The 16945-nt window shown below is 40.1% G+C and overlaps 3 protein-coding genes across 4 annotated transcripts in view; 2 read left to right on the forward strand and 1 right to left on the reverse strand.

Annotated features, from left to right (window-relative positions):
- tfdp1a (transcription factor Dp-1, a) overlaps positions 1-6645 on the forward strand; it is a 10339-nt gene extending 3694 nt beyond the window's left edge. For both annotated transcript variants that reach the window (XM_067603865.1, XM_067603866.1), the window contains exons 5-12: positions 381-502; positions 689-854; positions 1013-1159; positions 1247-1315; positions 1926-2077; positions 3829-3995; positions 5259-5337; positions 5438-6645. In XM_067603865.1, the coding sequence (XP_067459966.1) occupies positions 381-502; positions 689-854; positions 1013-1159; positions 1247-1315; positions 1926-2077; positions 3829-3995; positions 5259-5337; positions 5438-5576 (1041 nt within the window). In that variant the 3' untranslated portion in view covers positions 5577-6645. The remainder of the gene's footprint in view (positions 1-380; positions 503-688; positions 855-1012; positions 1160-1246; positions 1316-1925; positions 2078-3828; positions 3996-5258; positions 5338-5437) is intronic.
- A 133-nt stretch (positions 6646-6778) lies between these two features.
- On the forward strand, positions 6779-13878 carry LOC137192862 (rhodopsin kinase GRK1-like). The gene is made up of 7 exons (XM_067603864.1): positions 6779-9471; positions 10077-10204; positions 10932-11089; positions 12014-12097; positions 12211-12335; positions 12428-12629; positions 12803-13878. Exons 1-7 carry the CDS (start codon positions 8776-8778, stop codon positions 13096-13098), a joined length of 1689 nt encoding a protein of 562 aa, XP_067459965.1. The 5' UTR covers positions 6779-8775; the 3' UTR covers positions 13099-13878.
- mettl21cb (methyltransferase 21C, AARS1 lysine b) lies at positions 13767-16945 on the reverse strand. The gene is made up of 4 exons (XM_067603872.1): positions 16791-16945; positions 16428-16582; positions 16226-16343; positions 13767-14464 (listed from the first exon to the last, which is right to left on the reverse strand). The coding sequence occupies exons 1-4, from the start codon at positions 16909-16911 to the stop codon at positions 14067-14069; spliced, it is 792 nt and encodes a 263-aa protein (XP_067459973.1). The 5' UTR covers positions 16912-16945; the 3' UTR covers positions 13767-14066.

Below are 16945 nucleotides of genomic sequence, written 5' to 3' on the forward strand. Positions count from 1 at the left end.
TGGTGTCAAAGGGAACAACTTGTCTGTCTGTTCTGGGCTTCAGGAAGACAAGAGGCAACAGCACACAACCTTACGTTAACAGGTTTTGCAGCAGAGAGGGTCAAAAACACAAATTCTTTGGTGTGCACATCATCAATGACCTTCCCTGGTCTCTTAACACCACCAGAGCTCAGCAGAGGATGCACTTCCTGAGAAGACTAAAGCGAGCTAGCCCCAGTCCTTACTTTCCATCTAGATGTCACCTTATTTTTTAAAGTAAAACCTAATGTATTTTTTAGAAAAAGTAAACCTTCATCATTTTGTTATGTCGACAGTCTCTCAAAATGAGTGCCAGTGCAGAATATTATTTTCTTTCTCCTCTCATGCTCTGTCTTTTAAAGGTGATTGGAACACCTCAGAGGCCTACGGTATCCAATACCATATTGGTAAACAGTCCACATACACCCAGTTCCCAGTTCCTCACTCAGAGTCAACCATCGGATGCCTCTCCTTGGTCATCAGGGTAAGTCCGCAAAAAGCTCCAAAATTTACATGCTTGGAATATTATTGTGGAGTGTTTCTGTCATGTCACAATTGATGTAATTTCATGTAAAACAAGTAATAGATGAATGTTGATGATTGAGTAGTTATACCATTGTAGTTGATATGAAAACTTGAGTGATGTTAAGGAGGTGTGCTCTGTTTGTAGAAAGCGTGGTAAGAAAGGAGAAAAGAATGGGAAGGGCTTGAGGCATTTCTCCATGAAAGTGTGTGAGAAAGTGCAGAAGAAAGGCGTAACCACCTACAATGAAGTGGCAGATGAACTGGTCGCAGAATTCAGCTCTACAGACAACCACATGTCACCCAATGACTCAGTGAGTGCTGCAGCTACATGGCATTTTCTCAGAATGATGCAAACCTAAACAACACCTAACGGAAATGTTTGAAAAAGTTGCATATATAATGCTAGACTTTACAATTATCTTTTAACAACCTAGAAGTTTTTGATAATAATTTCAATTTTCAATTTCAGCACGTGTATGACCAGAAGAACATTCGGCGGCGTGTGTACGATGCACTTAATGTGCTCATGGCCATGAACATTATCTCTAAAGAGAAGAAAGAAATCAAGTGGATCGGCCTGCCCACCAACTCAGCACAGGAGTGCCAAAACCTAGAGGTACAAACACAGTGAAGATTGTTGAAACATTCGTTTGCATTGCCTTTGTTATCACTGTTAATCATTATTCCTTTATATCATTTGTAGGTGGAGAGACAAAGGCGGCTGGAGAGGATTAAGCAGAAACAGTCACAGCTTCAGGAACTCATACTACAGGTGGGAATGAGTTGAGTGATTTTATATTTGTGTTTTAGGGGGGTTACAGTGCAGCTGTGGAGTCTATGCATGTAGCCTCCCTAAATATGTTGTAAGTTCTGCTGGATTTGATGTGCACCGCCTCTAAAAAGTGACTGTGCATACATGCCAAGAGTAGTTGTCGCTTTTTATCATAGTGAGTCAAAGAATGTAAACACCATTACTACTAATGACTGCATGACAATTCTTCAGCAAGACAAGGTGACCCTCCTGTTGTAATCCATATCACAAAGAAAATGGAGTAATGCAAACATGATTGCTTAGTTATATTATATAATTGCACAATACAGTTGGATAATGCACAACACATCCGGTTATTGTCATGCTGGTGCTACATCATCCAACAGATGAAATTCTACCTTCAACTATAAACCAATTCCCACACTGGACTTATCTATAGTGCCTCTGCAGTAACACCTGACAGAAGCATAAATCCAGCTTAAGTGTTACTAATGAATGTCGCAGAGAGTAGCTGAAATAATTTTGCAATATTGAATGTGTTATCAATCCAAAATGAACATTTATGTACTTTGATCAAAGTTTTCATCTTTCTTTTGATTTTATCTTACAGCAAATAGCTTTTAAGAACCTTGTTCAGCGGAACAGACAGACAGAGCAGCAGGCAAACAGACCTCCACCTCCCAACTCCATCATCCACCTTCCCTTCATTATTGTCAACACCAGCAAGAAAACTGTCATCGACTGCAGTATCTCCAATGACAAGTATGTGATTGGCCTAGCCTTCAGTTTCAGCTCTTTAAGCAAAAAGTTGTAAAACTACCGTCAAGTATTTTGTTGGTCTTAAGAGAGATAATTAGAAAAAATTAAGAGAGAAAGAATGCTGCCGTGAGCACTTGTGAAATGACCGAACAATGTTATCTTTCTATGTTGTAGGTACAATAATCTCACTGACTATTCACCTCCACAGCTAGGTGTGAATTCAAGGATTACAGGCACATTAGCCATTTGGGTTAGCAGCCACAGGCATATGACAAAGTTGTATGGACTAAATTAAATTTGTTTAGAATATTGCATTATTTGCTGGTTAAAATTTTCCAGTCCTTAGCAAGTAATCAAAAAGCAATTTGGAAATCTTGCAGACTAAGTTAGTAAGGGTGAACGGGTTAAAGATAGAGATGCGGTTTTTTGACAAGATGTTCAGTATGTAGCTGTTTAGCAGCTGACTTTGAAGACCCAGACCTTGTGAACGGGTTAAAAATATGTCATGTTCTCATACAAAGTTAACCTCTGTTGGTAATGAAAGTTTTAAAATCATACATATTAAAAAACACTAGAAAAAAAAGAAATTTATACATCTTTGGTGATTTTATTATGACATGCTCATAATTGAGCTGGTCACCTGGCACTTTTAATAAAAAAAAATAAAAAAAAGAGAAAAAAAGGTGGAACATGAACAGCCCACTGACATGCAATTAATGCCATTTCCTTTTCCGAGCACATGTTCCATTTATGAAAACAGATGTTAAGAGGAGGGTATTAAGAAGCATTGTGTGCTACTCATGGGATTGTGGTGCATGACTTGAATGCATCTTGTGGAAGCAATCAGTCCTGAAGGAAGTAAAGTTTTGCTACAGTGATACACTGTGGATGTGGGAGGGATGTCTGAGACTTCAGACACTTAGTCATCTGCTATATTGGTACTCAAAGTTGCAGTCTCAGCTGTATTAGATTCTGTGCAACCATTTAGTTTGCTATTATTATTGCATGACTTTGATTGTATACACAGACATGGATTAAAACCAGGAGCAGTCCTGTTAGCATGAGTGAGAACATTTAAACTGTCATAGAGTAATATACAACAAAAACATAGTGGCCTTGCTGAACATTAATTATTGCAGCAAGAAATGAAAGCATAAACATTCAGTATCAGTCAGGCTCTAATGCACTATGATTAGTGAGAAGTTAAAGAATCCATTGTTTCCTCTGAAACTTGATTATTTAAAAAGATGCTGTTCTTGTGATATTTTGAGTGGTTTCAGAGTAACTCATAAAGTTTGTAGTTCATTTCCTTCTCAGCCAACTGATGAGGGATCACATCCCTCAAAGTCTATTGATTTCAAAATGGAACATTTGGGGTCAAATACAATTATTCTTTCATTCTTCTCCTAATCTTTCTTGGTGTCTTCCGGTGGTTTGTAATAGACTTTGCAGTACATGTCTCGGTGTTAGTACTCAAGATTGGTGGCAGCAGTCCTCCATTGTAAGCACTGATGATGCTTACAGGATGGCTGTGAGATTATAACTCTGTTGTTAAGTGCTTTCCATTTAAACACGTTGAATGTATTCACTGCATTCGACAGAATCCAACATTTGGTTCTTTAGTATTTGCAGCGTAAACTCATTCAGAACAGCTTGAACCACTTAAAAGTGAGATTGGGAAATTCAGATTTTGTTCTGTTAGATTACTGATAATTCACCCTTTTTATATTTCCTGTTCTTTCTGTCATTCGCAGGTTCGAGTATTTGTTCAATTTTGACAGCATGTTTGAGATCCATGATGACATCGAGGTCCTGAAACGTATGGGCATGGCTTGTGGTTTGGAGGTGGGAAAGTGTTCTCCAGAGGATCTGAAGGTTGCACGTAGCTTGGTGCCCAAAGCCCTGGAGCCCTACGTTATAGGTGAGTGTCGCAGCCCTTAGTTTACTTGGAGCTCATATTCAGACATTTACATAAATATGTCAGTCTGAATCTAAACAGTTGCTTTCTCACCTGAAAAAAATATAAAAACTCAATGAAGTGACATAATAATGGTCCTAGATTACAACAGTTAGCCTTCAAAATCTCTACTATTGCTGCCAGTTGCTCGGGGCAGAGCTACGTCTTCACCCTCTCATGTTAGACTGATGGCAGACTGGATGCTACAGTGACTCTCTATCGCTTTTCGAGGTACAAAGTGGTATTATGAGACAGGACGGGTCGGGCCTATTCTTACATATAGCACCTTTTTTAAGAATGTACAATCTTTTAAGTAGAGTGCTGGCTGTTTAGATTTAATTTCAACTGTCTCTGGCTGACTTGCATAACACTGGTAGCTCTGCACAGTCTGTAACATGATGGTCAACTGCTTTGTGATTACCTACTGGGCACAACACAAAGCTCTGAGTCTTTTTCTATGGGACATGAGCAAATTGCTTGGCATTGTGGGATCTCAGACGATACAGGACTCACCAGGGACGTGAAAAAAGGGGGATTGAAAATTCAAAAACTTAAACTTCTTGCAAACAAAGTAGGCTCCTTCTTCTGCTGCTCCACAGTACAGTGATTTGCCAAAAAATGATAGAGAGCGAGAGTACTTTATTAATCCCAAAAGGATATTACAGTGTTACAGCAGCTACTTCACAGATATCATAAAGACAATAAAGTCATCAGTGGCGTGACTTCAATACAAATACAATTAATGGTTAAACTATACAAAAAGTTCACTTCCCATTCACTTGAATGAGAAAGTGTGTCCAAACTTTAGACCGGTGCTGTTTACAATAGCTCAGAAGACTGGCTCAAATATAAGAAATGATGCAGTGATGGGTCAGGAAGTTGAGTCATTACCTGCTGTGGATGTCTGTGGAAGTTGTTTTTTTGCATTTTTTGGATTCCTCATTTGAATGTGCCATGCCTCAACGATTATAGACAAACAAAAACAAAGTGCTTTTTGGCACGGAGTCACAAATAGTTGAAGAATGTCATAGGTTGTTTATTAACACATTGTTTGCCAATGAGCAAGTTACTCACTAGCTTCACACACCCACGCTGATGAGCTAGAAGTGCTGCAGGTGATGCTGCGTAATTTGTTGGCTGCCAGTGAGTTTTCACCATAACAGTAGTGTGACTGCATAAGAGAGCGACAAATGCAGAAATCACAGGCCAGAATTTCTCTTTTTCTAGAGATGGCAAAGGGTCCCATCAGTAACGTCTACATCACTGGAGGATCCTCTGCTAATGGAGCCCGTTACCCTGCAAGCAGGTGAGAAGCCTTCCCTTCTATCTATCTATCATCATCATCATGTCGTCGTCCACAACTTCTTTTCTGAATGATAAAATTCACCCTTCCTCTCCTCCTGTAGTGATGGTTGCACCGACGGCACCATGGCCTCCAGCTCTAATGACTCTCACTACAGTGGGTCTCGCGTGGAGACTCCAGTGTCTTACATGGGGGATGAGGATGATGAGGACGAGTACGACGAGAACGACGATGAAGATTAGCCTGTCTACGCCTCGCCACTCCAACAAGCACAGTCCTTCAAACCACCTTTCACCGTGGGAATTTAGTCCCCCTTCTGTGTGTGCTACTTCAACCTTTTTCCCCTGTTTCCCATGCCTGTATTTCTGTCTGGCTTTTCTCAGGGGTGTAGATGAATATTGAGAGAATTGGGGTGTTATCCCCAGTTTTTTTTTTTTTTTCTGCTCCTGAATCACGTGCACCTGCACCGCAGCTCTGGGGGAGGTGTCGTCCAAGGGAACTGTAGTCTGTGGCCTGACCTCAAAGCTGAAGTCTTTGTATGTCTAATTCACTTTTCAATAAGCCATCCCACTAAAAAAAACTCTATAAAACCTACTGCTGTTGGAGAATGTATAATGTACTTGTTTGAATAGTTATTCCTATTATTTTGCAATTACATATGGCAGACATGATGATGATGATGATGATCAAATGTTCCAAGGTGGCCAAAGTGTCTGCTTGAACATGCTGTGTTTGTACACCACCATGAATTCTGAATGGCTTAATACAGTTGCCATGGCATCCTAGGATGGGGCTCCATCACATGTGTTGATACTTTTTGTTTTGTGTTCTGGGCAATAATTTTAAATAGTTTATCCCTCATTATGTTGGGCTGGCTTCCTTCTGTTCTGTAGGCAGCTGCTTTCCTGATCTTGTTTGCTAGGTTTTTTTTTTGTTTTTTTTGTATTCTGGAGTTGAGGAATTCTTGATCACCGCCCTGTAACGCCTTGGTAGTGTTTACAAAAAAAAAAATGGCACCAGCAAGGTAAAGACTTTCATAACCCAGGCTCCTGATAGGTAAATAAGCTTTGTTAATTACGTATATGACTCCTATTGACGATTGTAGCTTATAGTATCCTTTAGAGGCCAGTGGTAAAGATACTAGACCTTCAAAAATTGATGTAACAAATGTGTGGTTGTATAGGTCTTTGTGTATTCCCTTCAAAGATCTCCCTTTTAAAACTGAGCAACACATGTACTGACTCTTCCAAATACCTTTTCTGTAATCTAATATAAGTTTTCAAATTAAATATAGATTGTTTTAAAAGTTTGGATCTATAGTTTATGTGAGTTTGTTGCTGAAACGAGAGGGTCACCTATCAAACACAATCAATAGTTCACATATTTCAAATCTGAGGAGCTGGCAGGTACAGATCATCCCTCAGATTCATGTCAAGAACACCATGTCAGGCTTTTTCTAAAATTTCACAACAGCTGCAACTAACTTAATTTTATTATTGATTAATCTGCTGATTAGTTTCTGTCTATAAAATGTCAGAAAATAGTGAAAGATGCTTGTCAAATGTCTTCCAATGAACAATCTAAAATTACTGAGACGCAGAAAAGCTTCAAATCCTCATTGAAGAAGCTGCAACCGGCAAACTTTTAGTATTTTTGCCTAAAAAATTACTGAAACAATTATTCAGTTATCAAAATAGTTGATTCATTTTCTGTTGATCGATTAATCAACTAATCTAATTATTGCAGCTCTTGCTGTATCCCTCAATCCATCCACTGGTGAAGGGATCAGTGTCTTTAAAGGGATATTACAGCAATTTAATATTGCTTCACTTCCATAAAATTGGGGACTTGAAGAGCAGCAGAGGTGGAGATATCCTGATTTTTGGTCTCTAGTATGGCTTAAAACTCTAAAAACACTTGATCCCACATTTCCCACAATGCAACTCACTTTTTTTTTAGACCACATTGATTTTTCATGAACAAACACATGTAAAATAAATATTAGACCAACTGTAATAACGAGCATATTCACAGGTATAAGTAAGCATAATTAGTATGCATCTGGGAGGGCGGAGAAATAATTAGACCTCCCTTGATGTATGTGTGCACATCTTTTAAACTTGATGACCCCAGTTTGCAATGCAGTTTGTTATACATTTGTAGTCTCCAAGCTCAAACTAATTTTCTCAGACTTGATAAAGCTCCTCCAGAGCTACAGAAGACATTTTACAACTGTTTTCACAGGCTGAGCAGTACTGTGACAAGCAAACTGCTTAAAATGGGTGGAGTGCCCCTTTAAGAGGCCCTGCTGATTTGAGAGTCTGTGGATGCAGATTGGTTCCTAAACTTCGGTGTGAGGGTGGGTTTTGGGAGGTGACTGCGTGTCAGAGGAAAGCCGGAGAAAAACTAGATGCTTGTAAGAAACTCAAGAAGACTTTAGACGAGGATAACCATGAGGTGAGGGAACAAAATGTCAATAACTGTCACTACTTATATGCTCTTTCACGCTCAGTGCCATTGGGCCTCACATTGTACTGTGGTAGTTTTATTCCTATTAGCATTTCATTTTAATATAGACATGGATTTTCAAGGGCTCTTCCTGACATTGAAACTGGCATTGTTTATCAGGTGTGCCCAAATGTTTTTGACATGGAGAGCCAATAAGGACCAAAAGAAAACATGCGCTGCAGGCAGTGGGCACTAATTAGTTTTTCCAGTGTCTGACATTATTGTGGCCTTTACTAAGTAAGTAAACCATATGGCAACATAACATGTTAATACATGTCCATTAGCCTCTTTTTTTTCTAAAGGGATATCTAACATATTTTAACAATAGCCACTAGACAGAGTATCTAAAACAAGGCTTGAATATGTATTATATGAATATAAAGACATCTGGTTTATTGTAATTGAATCAGTCTGATGTGTTATGATTACCTGAAAGTCTCCCAATGAGTCATAAACGACACAGCTTTAACAAACCTTTACTTATCTTTAATTTTCAGTAACTTCTAATTGTGATTTTTCAGTTTATTGACTGGTGAAACTCCAGCTGCGTACATTGCCTGTGTTGTTCTGTTCTAGTATGTGCTCGCACACTTTGTCTGGGGCATTAGGGTGTTAATGGATTACCGAAAGGTGTTGAGTCAGGTGTGTGTGTGTGTGTGAGGAGGGGTGGGGGTAATGTGCACCCATGTGAATGAGGGTGGTACAGTCCTCAAAGTGTGCTCAGACACCAGCCTCAAGTCCTCATTTCTCTCTCATGCTCCCTCTGTCACCACTCTGTGATCTATCACCCTCTCTGTCTCCTGTTCTCTCACCCTTGCTTCTCCCTTGATCCGCCTCACTCCTGCACAGTAGTTTGCAGCTTTTATCCTCTCACTCTCTTCACTCTTTGCAATGTGTCCCCTCTGCGTTGCCTAACAGTCATCTGCCCTCAACATGGATATCGGAGGATTGACCACTGTGGTTGCAAATTCTGCGTACATCAATGCTCGTGGAAGCATTGATGGCTCTAATGCAGCAGCTCGGGATAAGAAGTACCATTCTCGCCTCAAACTGCCCCACATCACCGTGTGCGAGGACTTGAAGGATACCCTGGATTTGACCTTTGACACAGTCTGTGTGGACCAGCCGATTGGCAAACGCCTCTTTAGGGAGTTCCTGAATGCAAATAAAGATTATGTCCCGGCTTGCCGTTTGTGGAAAGACGTCGAGGCCTATGACCTGGCAGAGGATTCTGAAAGGGTAAACAAGGCCTCAAAGATTGTCCAGCGTTATATGGACTCCTCTGCCAAACACTATTGCCCATTCCTGTCTGAGGACATCATAGCCAAAGTGAAAGAAAACCAGGAGGCTGCAGGGGATGACTTGTTCTCTGCAGCTTTGGCCACAACGCTGGACTATCTGCGAGAGGCCCCCTACACTTTCTTCCTTGAGAGCATGTACTTGAAGAGGTTCCTACAATGGAAGTGGCTCGAGATGCAGCCCATGGATGACGACTGGTTCCTAGACTTCCGTGTGCTCGGGAAAGGTGGGTTTGGGGAGGTGTCTGCCTGCCAGATGAAGGCCACTGGAAAACTTTATGCCTGTAAGAAACTCAACAAGAAGAGGCTGAAGAAGAGGAAAGGCTATGAGGTGAGAGAATAATTGTCTAAAGGAAGAACAGACTACTTTTTTCAGTGTCTGGCATTATTGCAGTAAGTAGATAAGTATTTTATTTCAGTTGAATTGTTTGGATGATCAGAAATGAAAAACTTTGTCCTCACTTTTCATAAAAAAGCTTTGATTTTGACTTGGAGTGCAATATTGTGTTTCCTATAATAAGATTTCAGGGAAACACCATGATCTTTTAACTAAGATTCATGCAGTGATGTGATTAAAAAAGGTGTTTTTGCCGGCTTTATGTTCCAGGGAAAGAAAAGCCAGCAGTGAGCAGACTGCAGTGGTGCTAATCATATTTGTCCCTGCCTCTGTCTCGTTTGGCTTTAGCCTGCAGTATTAAACACTGAGACAGGGATAGAGTGATTACTGGGAGCTTTAGTGAAAAGCTCTTCTGAATGGATATCCTTGGCACAGTTACATCTTGCCCTTGACTTGTCTTTAGGTCATTCTTTTAAAATGCTTCAACCTGTTTTCTAACACACACACCACATTTTTCTTCACCTACATGCAGGGAAAGTCCTTTTTTCCCCCTTCAAAGCATTATTTTTCAAAATTGTCTTTCTTAATTTTTCCTGTAGGGGGCAATGGTGGAGAAGAGGATTCTTGAGAAGGTTCACAGTCGCTTCATTGTGTCATTGGCGTACGCTTTCCAGACAAAGGACGAGCTTTGTCTGGTCATGACCATCATGAATGGAGGAGATCTCAAGTAACTTCACATTCTGAAAAATTCTTGTTTCAAAGCACAAACACGAACAGATGTACTCATTGTTTCACATGCTCCCCATGCACTTTTTACTATATAGTTACTTTATTTACAGACATAACTGGCAAACACAACTTACTTTTCTGAAATACCTTTTCCACATCTCCATTGTCAACAGAAAAAGTGCTGTTGACCCAAAAATTGATGTGATAGCAATGTTGTAATTTCAGCAAAAGTCAGTTGTGATATCAGTGGGAGATATATTTGATAATCACACCAATGTGCCACGATTCATCCCAGAATGTTAGTTCCTAATTTCAGTGGGATTGCAATGGGATGGATCATATGTAGTTTGATAGGCAAATTTGGCTTTCACAAACATTTAAATTGTTATTCTCAACAACCATTGTCACACAGTTGTTTGCATACAGAGGGCTAGAAGTGAATTTAGATAATAAGCTCAAGCTCTGTATGACTCATTAAAAGCATTAATCACAATTAGACTACAGATTAACAAAAATACTTTATCCTTTAAGTCATATTGGTCCCCCCAAAAAACCCTGTTTCCTAATAATCTGATTTTAATGTGCGCACATAATTTTGGTCATATTCACAGTTAATACCATTATTCTAGCAAGCAAATGAGCATGCAAGACATGTATAATATCGTACATGTACACAGATCACAAACCTTTTAATACATGACACACCTGCTCTCTCTTCCTGGAAGGTACCATGTCTACCTGGTGGACGAGAACAACCCAGGGTTTAACGAACCAAGAGCCTGTTTTTACATCGCTCAGATCATCCAAGGCCTGGAGCATCTCCACCAGAAAAGAATCATCTACAGAGATCTCAAACCAGAAAATGTGCTACTAGATAATGACGGTAATAATCATTAGTCACTGCTACAAAAAAATGTCTTTGTGTACATGTAAAGTCAAAACACTAGGACAAAACCTAGTGTATGGCTGGACCATGTATGAAATACTAGAGGGCTTTCCATTTGAAATGACAGATACGGTGTTGAGAAGGGTCTATCTGCAGTCTTGCAGACTACACGACACATCCACTTTACTTCTCGACATACCCCCCTGATATTTTAACCCAATGGTCACCAACCCTGCTCCTGGAGAGCTACTGCCCTGCATGTTTCTCCTCTAACACACCTGATTCTAATTGTTAACTTGTTATCAAACAGCTGAAGCTTTTCAAGGGTTTGATAACGAGTTAATAATTAGAATCAGACGATTGTAATTATTAACTTGTTATCGAACCGCTGAAGCTTTTCAAGGGTTTGATAACGAGTTAATAATTAGAATCAGACGATTGTAATTATTAACTTGTTATCGAACCGCTGAAGCTTTTCAAGGGTTTGATAACGAGTTAATTATTAGAATAAGGTGTGTTAGAGTAGGGAGATACCCAAAACATGCAGGCCAGTAGCTCTGCAGGAGCAGGGTTGGTGACCACTGTTCTAACCCTAACCATTGCACTCCTCATGCCTAAATCTAACCAACCTAACCAACGTAAGATGGCAGCTCTGTGAAGTGGGTGTGTCATGTAGTAAAGTGGGTGTGTTGTGTAGTACTGTGCATCTGCAGATAGATCTACTCAGCCACGTTATTTTCTCCCCCACCCACATTCCATGAAGACCTGCCCCTACTCTGCCTCTGATTGGCTCTGACCCTTACACTGGTGTATCTTCATCACTCAGTCAGTCAGACAGGGACAGATATTTATGTTTATAGGGCTGGTCCCTGCGGTCCAGCCAAAAATAGCTGATTAAGATATCTTCATGTCATTGATCAGGCAATGTGCGTATATCTGACCTGGGTCTTGCTGTGGAGCTAAAAGAAGGCAAAACGATGACCAAAGGCTACGCTGGAACACCGGGTGCGTCTCATCTGTTTCTGCCTAGTAGTGAATAAGCGATTTCATATTTACTCTACTGTTTTCACAGTAAATCAGAACTTTCTTTCACTATTGTTTCCCTTTGGTTCTTGCAGGGTACATGTCTCCAGAGATGCTGAAAGGGGAGAAGTATGACACATCAGTCGACTACTTCACTCTGGGGGTGACATTGTTTGAGTTCATGGCTGCTAAGAACCCGTTCAGAGAGAGGGGGGAGAAGGTTAGTTGTATTTTATTGATGCCTTTTATTTACCCAGTGCACAAAAGGCTAACTTTGTGAAATAAACACAAGGTTTTTTGTCTTCTGGTCAGGTTGATCGTGAGGAAATGAAAGAGCGTATCCTGAACCGAGTGGTGACCTATTCAGAGAATTTCAGCGAGCATGCAAAGTCCCTCTGTGATGGGCTGCTCGCTAAAGAGGTTGATAAGAGGATGGGCTTTAAGAATGGAAGCTGTGATGAGATCAGAGCACACCCCTTTTTCAGTGACATCAACTGGAGGAAACTGAATGCAGGTACAATCTCTTTTCCATACTTATCCTGTTTAGAGCTGTGTATCACATCTATAACTTTAAATATATATTGTCATAATTTAGCACTTTGTCTCTGATTCAATCAAACCCTGAAAATTGCCTCAATCCTCCAACACTTTGAAGTGATTTTTAGTTTCCATATCTCACCTCTCCAGGAATCCTACCTCCTCCTTTTGTACCTGACCCTAAAGTGGTGTATGCTAAAAGTCTGGATGATGTCGGAGCTTTCTCCTCGGTGAAAGGAGTGAACCTGGAGGATCCAGACAAGACCTTTTTTGATGAGTTTTCCTCAGGCAATATCCCCATCCCCTGGCAAGAGGAGATGATTGATATGGGCATTTATGGAGAGCTCAACATTTGGGGTCCTGAAGGCAGTGTCCCTAACGACCTCCGCAGGGAGTCTATACTAGAGCAGCCACCAAACAAGTCATCAACCTGCTGCACATCGTAGAGTCATTGAGACACCTTGAAAACAAATCAACCATGCGGTGTAAAGACTCTCGGTTCTCAAGAACATGTGGCATGAAGACTCAAATACTCAGGACAGACAGACAGTCTCTTCTGAACTTTCTGATCGCAGAATTACAACAGTTTGAGACGCTAAACATTTCTTGGTGGGCACAGGAAACAACAAGGATAGAACAGAGGTGGATGTTCAACCTTGAATGGACTTAAGCATAGATGTACTGTAGGTGTTAAAGAAATTTCTTGACATTTTATGCTCTAAAACCACTGTCCCTCCCTCACACTCTCTTCATCTTCTCCTTCTTTGTCCCCCTCTCTCTTTGTATGTGCATGTGCTGAATTATTGTAATGCTTTTTGATTTAAACTGTGTATTTTCCTCTATCCTATATGTGGTCCTATAGTGTGTATGTCTTCCATTTAATGGAAAATTCTATAGTTTCCTTTGTCTTAGTTTTTACTATATTCAGCTAAATTAAACGCTGCTGTTGGATTACCAAAAGCAGAGAGACCAGAAATACAGTTTCATGCTTTTGGAAAACATTTTGTGTTTATTTCATTGTTAATAATTGACTCTTTGCACGAATAGCCAAGAGCAGAGCACTTTTGATAGAGGTTTATGTATGTTAGAGACAAATTTGAATGTAAGAGAAGTGTTAACAGCAAATCGATTTATTTATAAAAACAAATTGTTGATCAAAGGTTAAGTCAGAAATATCAAATGTATGGAAAAGTACTGGCAAATAAAATAGCTTATTGAAATGGAAATTTGAGTCAGGAACTTCATTTCTGCTTTCTGCTCAACAAGGGTTATAGCAATGTCTAGGAATGTCATGTAAACACAGAACAAAACCAGACTTTTTTCTGTATTGATTTAAAAATAGATTTTTTTAGTGATAAAGATCATCACAAAACCATCAACTTCTTAGGAAGCTCCCCCTCCTGAAACTCCTGTGTCATTCCTTTGCTGTGCCGCTGTATATCCTCACCTCCTGCTGTGGGAGCTCAAAGAGCAGTGTGGCATTAAAGCTGCTCTTGAAGCACTCTGTGAAGTTCAGGTCGGATTGGAACCGAACTTTGTTGGCCCACAGCAGCGTTGTTCGACTTCCTGGTCGGCAAAAGTAGCACATAGTTTTCAGCAGTTCCTCAAGGCAGTTGTGGTGATAGACCACATCTGCTGCAAACACGTAGTCATACTGGTAGGACGGGTAGGGGAAGTCTCGTTCCAGGTCCTGACCCCAGGTGAGGGCAGCCACTTGAGGGGTGTGGCGGGCACGGCCCTTGGTGTTTCGCAGAAGGTTAAAGGTCAGATTAGACAAGATGTCTGGCAGGTCAGTAGCTGTCACCTGGGCACCTGGAAAAGAGCAGAGAGTGAATGATAGACCCACAGACAGAAACTTTGAAAGGAGAACACCAACGTTTTCTGGTGACTGGCCCCTCTGTTATCTCACTCAGTGCTGTGGGTTATATAATGAGATCTGGCACTAAAATCATCTCTGTGAGCTTGAGATAGCTCCATCTGATGCACATGCTAACACTACAACTCATGTAGTTTGTCAAGTAGTTACACAGCCATGTAGCAGTTGTATTTAAACTCTAAAAAGCATGATGATATTTTATATTTTCCTATTGCCAACAAGTCCCATAAGAAGGCTAAAACCAACATATCACACTAACAAGTATTGCCAGGGTAGAAGAAGCCTGGTTAGCGTATTTCACTGTGCCATAAAGCTCAAAAACTATTAAAAACACATCAATGAGCCACACAGTTGCACTGGCTAGCTAGTTGCTTCATTACAAAGAACGTGGGCACTGTAGTTTATTTTGAATCAATCCCACATAAACCCTCCTGCTGCCGCAAAGAATGCACCTAATGTGTATTAATCTGCAACTGAAAATAGTCCCCAACAAATACTCAATTTACAACTGTTTGAGTGACATTTGTGAAAAACTACAATGCCTAGCTATTTCAGGAAGTTAGAGCCTTTTTAAAAATGAAACTATACATTTGTTTTTTTACACTTGTTTTTTTTACACTTTTTTACATCTTCAGTAGGAACCAATGTTTTCAGGGCTGATGGCCACAGAAGAAGGGAAGTCAGAGAGTTTTTAAAGGATTGAGACATTGTTGGTATTGGACTTTTCATGGGATTTGTTGACAATGAGAAGAAAATATAATAGCACCAGCCTTATTCTCTAAATGTGTAATTAAATACACGTGGTATTTTAGATGATTACAAGTGTGTACTCTAAGTTTGTCTTTTCAGAAGTCTCAAATCCTACAGGCCACAGAATGAAAAAACGCACTTACTATAAAGTTTATAAAATGCTATCAGGAGATGTGGACTCAAGTCAGGAATTTGATGATAAAACTTGCAACTTCACTTGATCACCACTGATTTGTGACTTCACTTGGACCATGGTCACCTCACCAAGCCAAAAAAACTGAAGAATGTAGGCAGTACATTTACAGACAGAGAAACATTCAGGCCAGTGTTTAAACTCTAGGTCTGTTTGGAAGGTCAGTGAATGAGTGACTATAAATATGGATTTCTTTAAGTGATCTATTGAAAGAGACAGAGGGATAAGGAGGGAAGAGAAGGATGAGTTACTGTAGGAAGAGATCTTGCATTGATTTCTTTTGCATGAAAAGATGTTTTATTTCATGGGGAATAAATGAACACATATATTTCTAATGTATGAATAATGTAGGTCTGGTGACCTGTTTGCAATGCAAGAAATTTGGTATGTGTGGATAGTCATGGTCCCTAAACAATACATCCCAGTGTTTTGTAGTGACTTCCTGATATTTCCTTGAGTTCAGTACCAGGCTAAAATGTCAATGTTGTCCACAAGATTAAGTATCTCTAAGTAAAAAAGCTAATTCTACAATTCTAATTTGATATTTCTCTTGATATGCAACTATCTTTTGTTGCTGGTTTTTGCATCCAGTGGCGTTATATTTGGTGAAGAGTGTGTTATGACTTACATTCACCGACCAGACTTACTGGTGACTTATGAAACAATGACTTGGTCCAACACACCTGTGATTACAGAGGACATAGAGAACATATTATGTGAAGTACAAATGAATTCATTATCGTAATAAACTTACCAAGTAGACTTGCCACTATTGAGAGCAAGCCAGTCCCTGCTCCAATCTCCAGCACGGCCTTATCCATCAGGTTCACTTGCTGCTGGTTGTTCTCCAAGAACTGGCACAAAGCTATGGCCTACAAAACAAATTGTCATTATCATATCTGTAACAATCGGTTCATTCACTGAGTTAGTTTCCACACCATCATGGCAAGGCATACCCCAGGCCAGATCAGAGCGCCATAAGTATCCATAGACTCCCGGATGCTGATGTCATGACCAGCGAAAAAAAAGGACTCCTTTCCCAATGCGTAGTAAAGACTTGGCTCCCAGATGTTCCTCTTGTCCAAAGCTTCGCCTGCCATCACTTTGTGGTCTGTTAACACCGTAGACGAGGAGTCACATTAGAATTCTGCAGACTTACAGCACAGATTCATGTAACAAATCTACTGAGAGTCTACTGAGAAAAAATCTGAATCATGTTCAGCCTCTGCAACTCAAAAACTAGATTATTGAAGGAAGAACAGAATGCAGTAGATGCAGTTTGGACTTTGAAATGACACAACTATTTAGTCCAAATTTACCCTCTTTTGTGGTTCTCTGCTCCATCTGTAGTTTCCCATCCTGAATCTCACCATTCTCCTTGCTCTCCTTTTCAGGATGATTCTGTCGAACAGGTTTGCTGATTAAGGACAGTCGCTCCATGAGAACTAAGTACTGTTGAAAGTAAAGTAAATGT

Source organism: Thunnus thynnus, chromosome 11 (genome assembly GCF_963924715.1).
Source record: "Thunnus thynnus chromosome 11, fThuThy2.1, whole genome shotgun sequence".
Classification (NCBI taxonomy): Eukaryota; Metazoa; Chordata; class Actinopteri; order Scombriformes; family Scombridae; genus Thunnus; species Thunnus thynnus.

What these genes read in the sequence shown, in the direction of transcription:
- LOC137192862 (XM_067603864.1), top strand. Translation starts at nt 8,776, where the DNA reads ATGGATATCGGAGGATTGACCACTGTGGTTGCAAATTCTGCGTACATC. An exon ending in TGTGCTACTAGATAATGACG is followed by an intron (nt 11,090 to 12,013) that starts GTAATAATCATT and finishes GTCATTGATCAG; the next exon opens with GCAATGTGCGTATATCTGAC. An exon ending in TCAGAGAGAGGGGGGAGAAG is followed by an intron (nt 12,336 to 12,427) that starts GTTAGTTGTATT and finishes TCTTCTGGTCAG; the next exon opens with GTTGATCGTGAGGAAATGAA.
- mettl21cb (XM_067603872.1), bottom strand. Translation starts at nt 16,911, where the DNA reads ATGGAGCGACTGTCCTTAATCAGCAAACCTGTTCGACAGAATCATCCT. An exon ending in GCAGAGAACCACAAAAGAGG is followed by an intron (nt 16,583 to 16,790) that starts GTAAATTTGGAC and finishes CGGTGTTAACAG; the next exon opens with ACCACAAAGTGATGGCAGGC. An exon ending in AATAGTGGCAAGTCTACTTG is followed by an intron (nt 14,465 to 16,225) that starts GTAAGTTTATTA and finishes GCTCTTTTCCAG; the next exon opens with GTGCCCAGGTGACAGCTACT.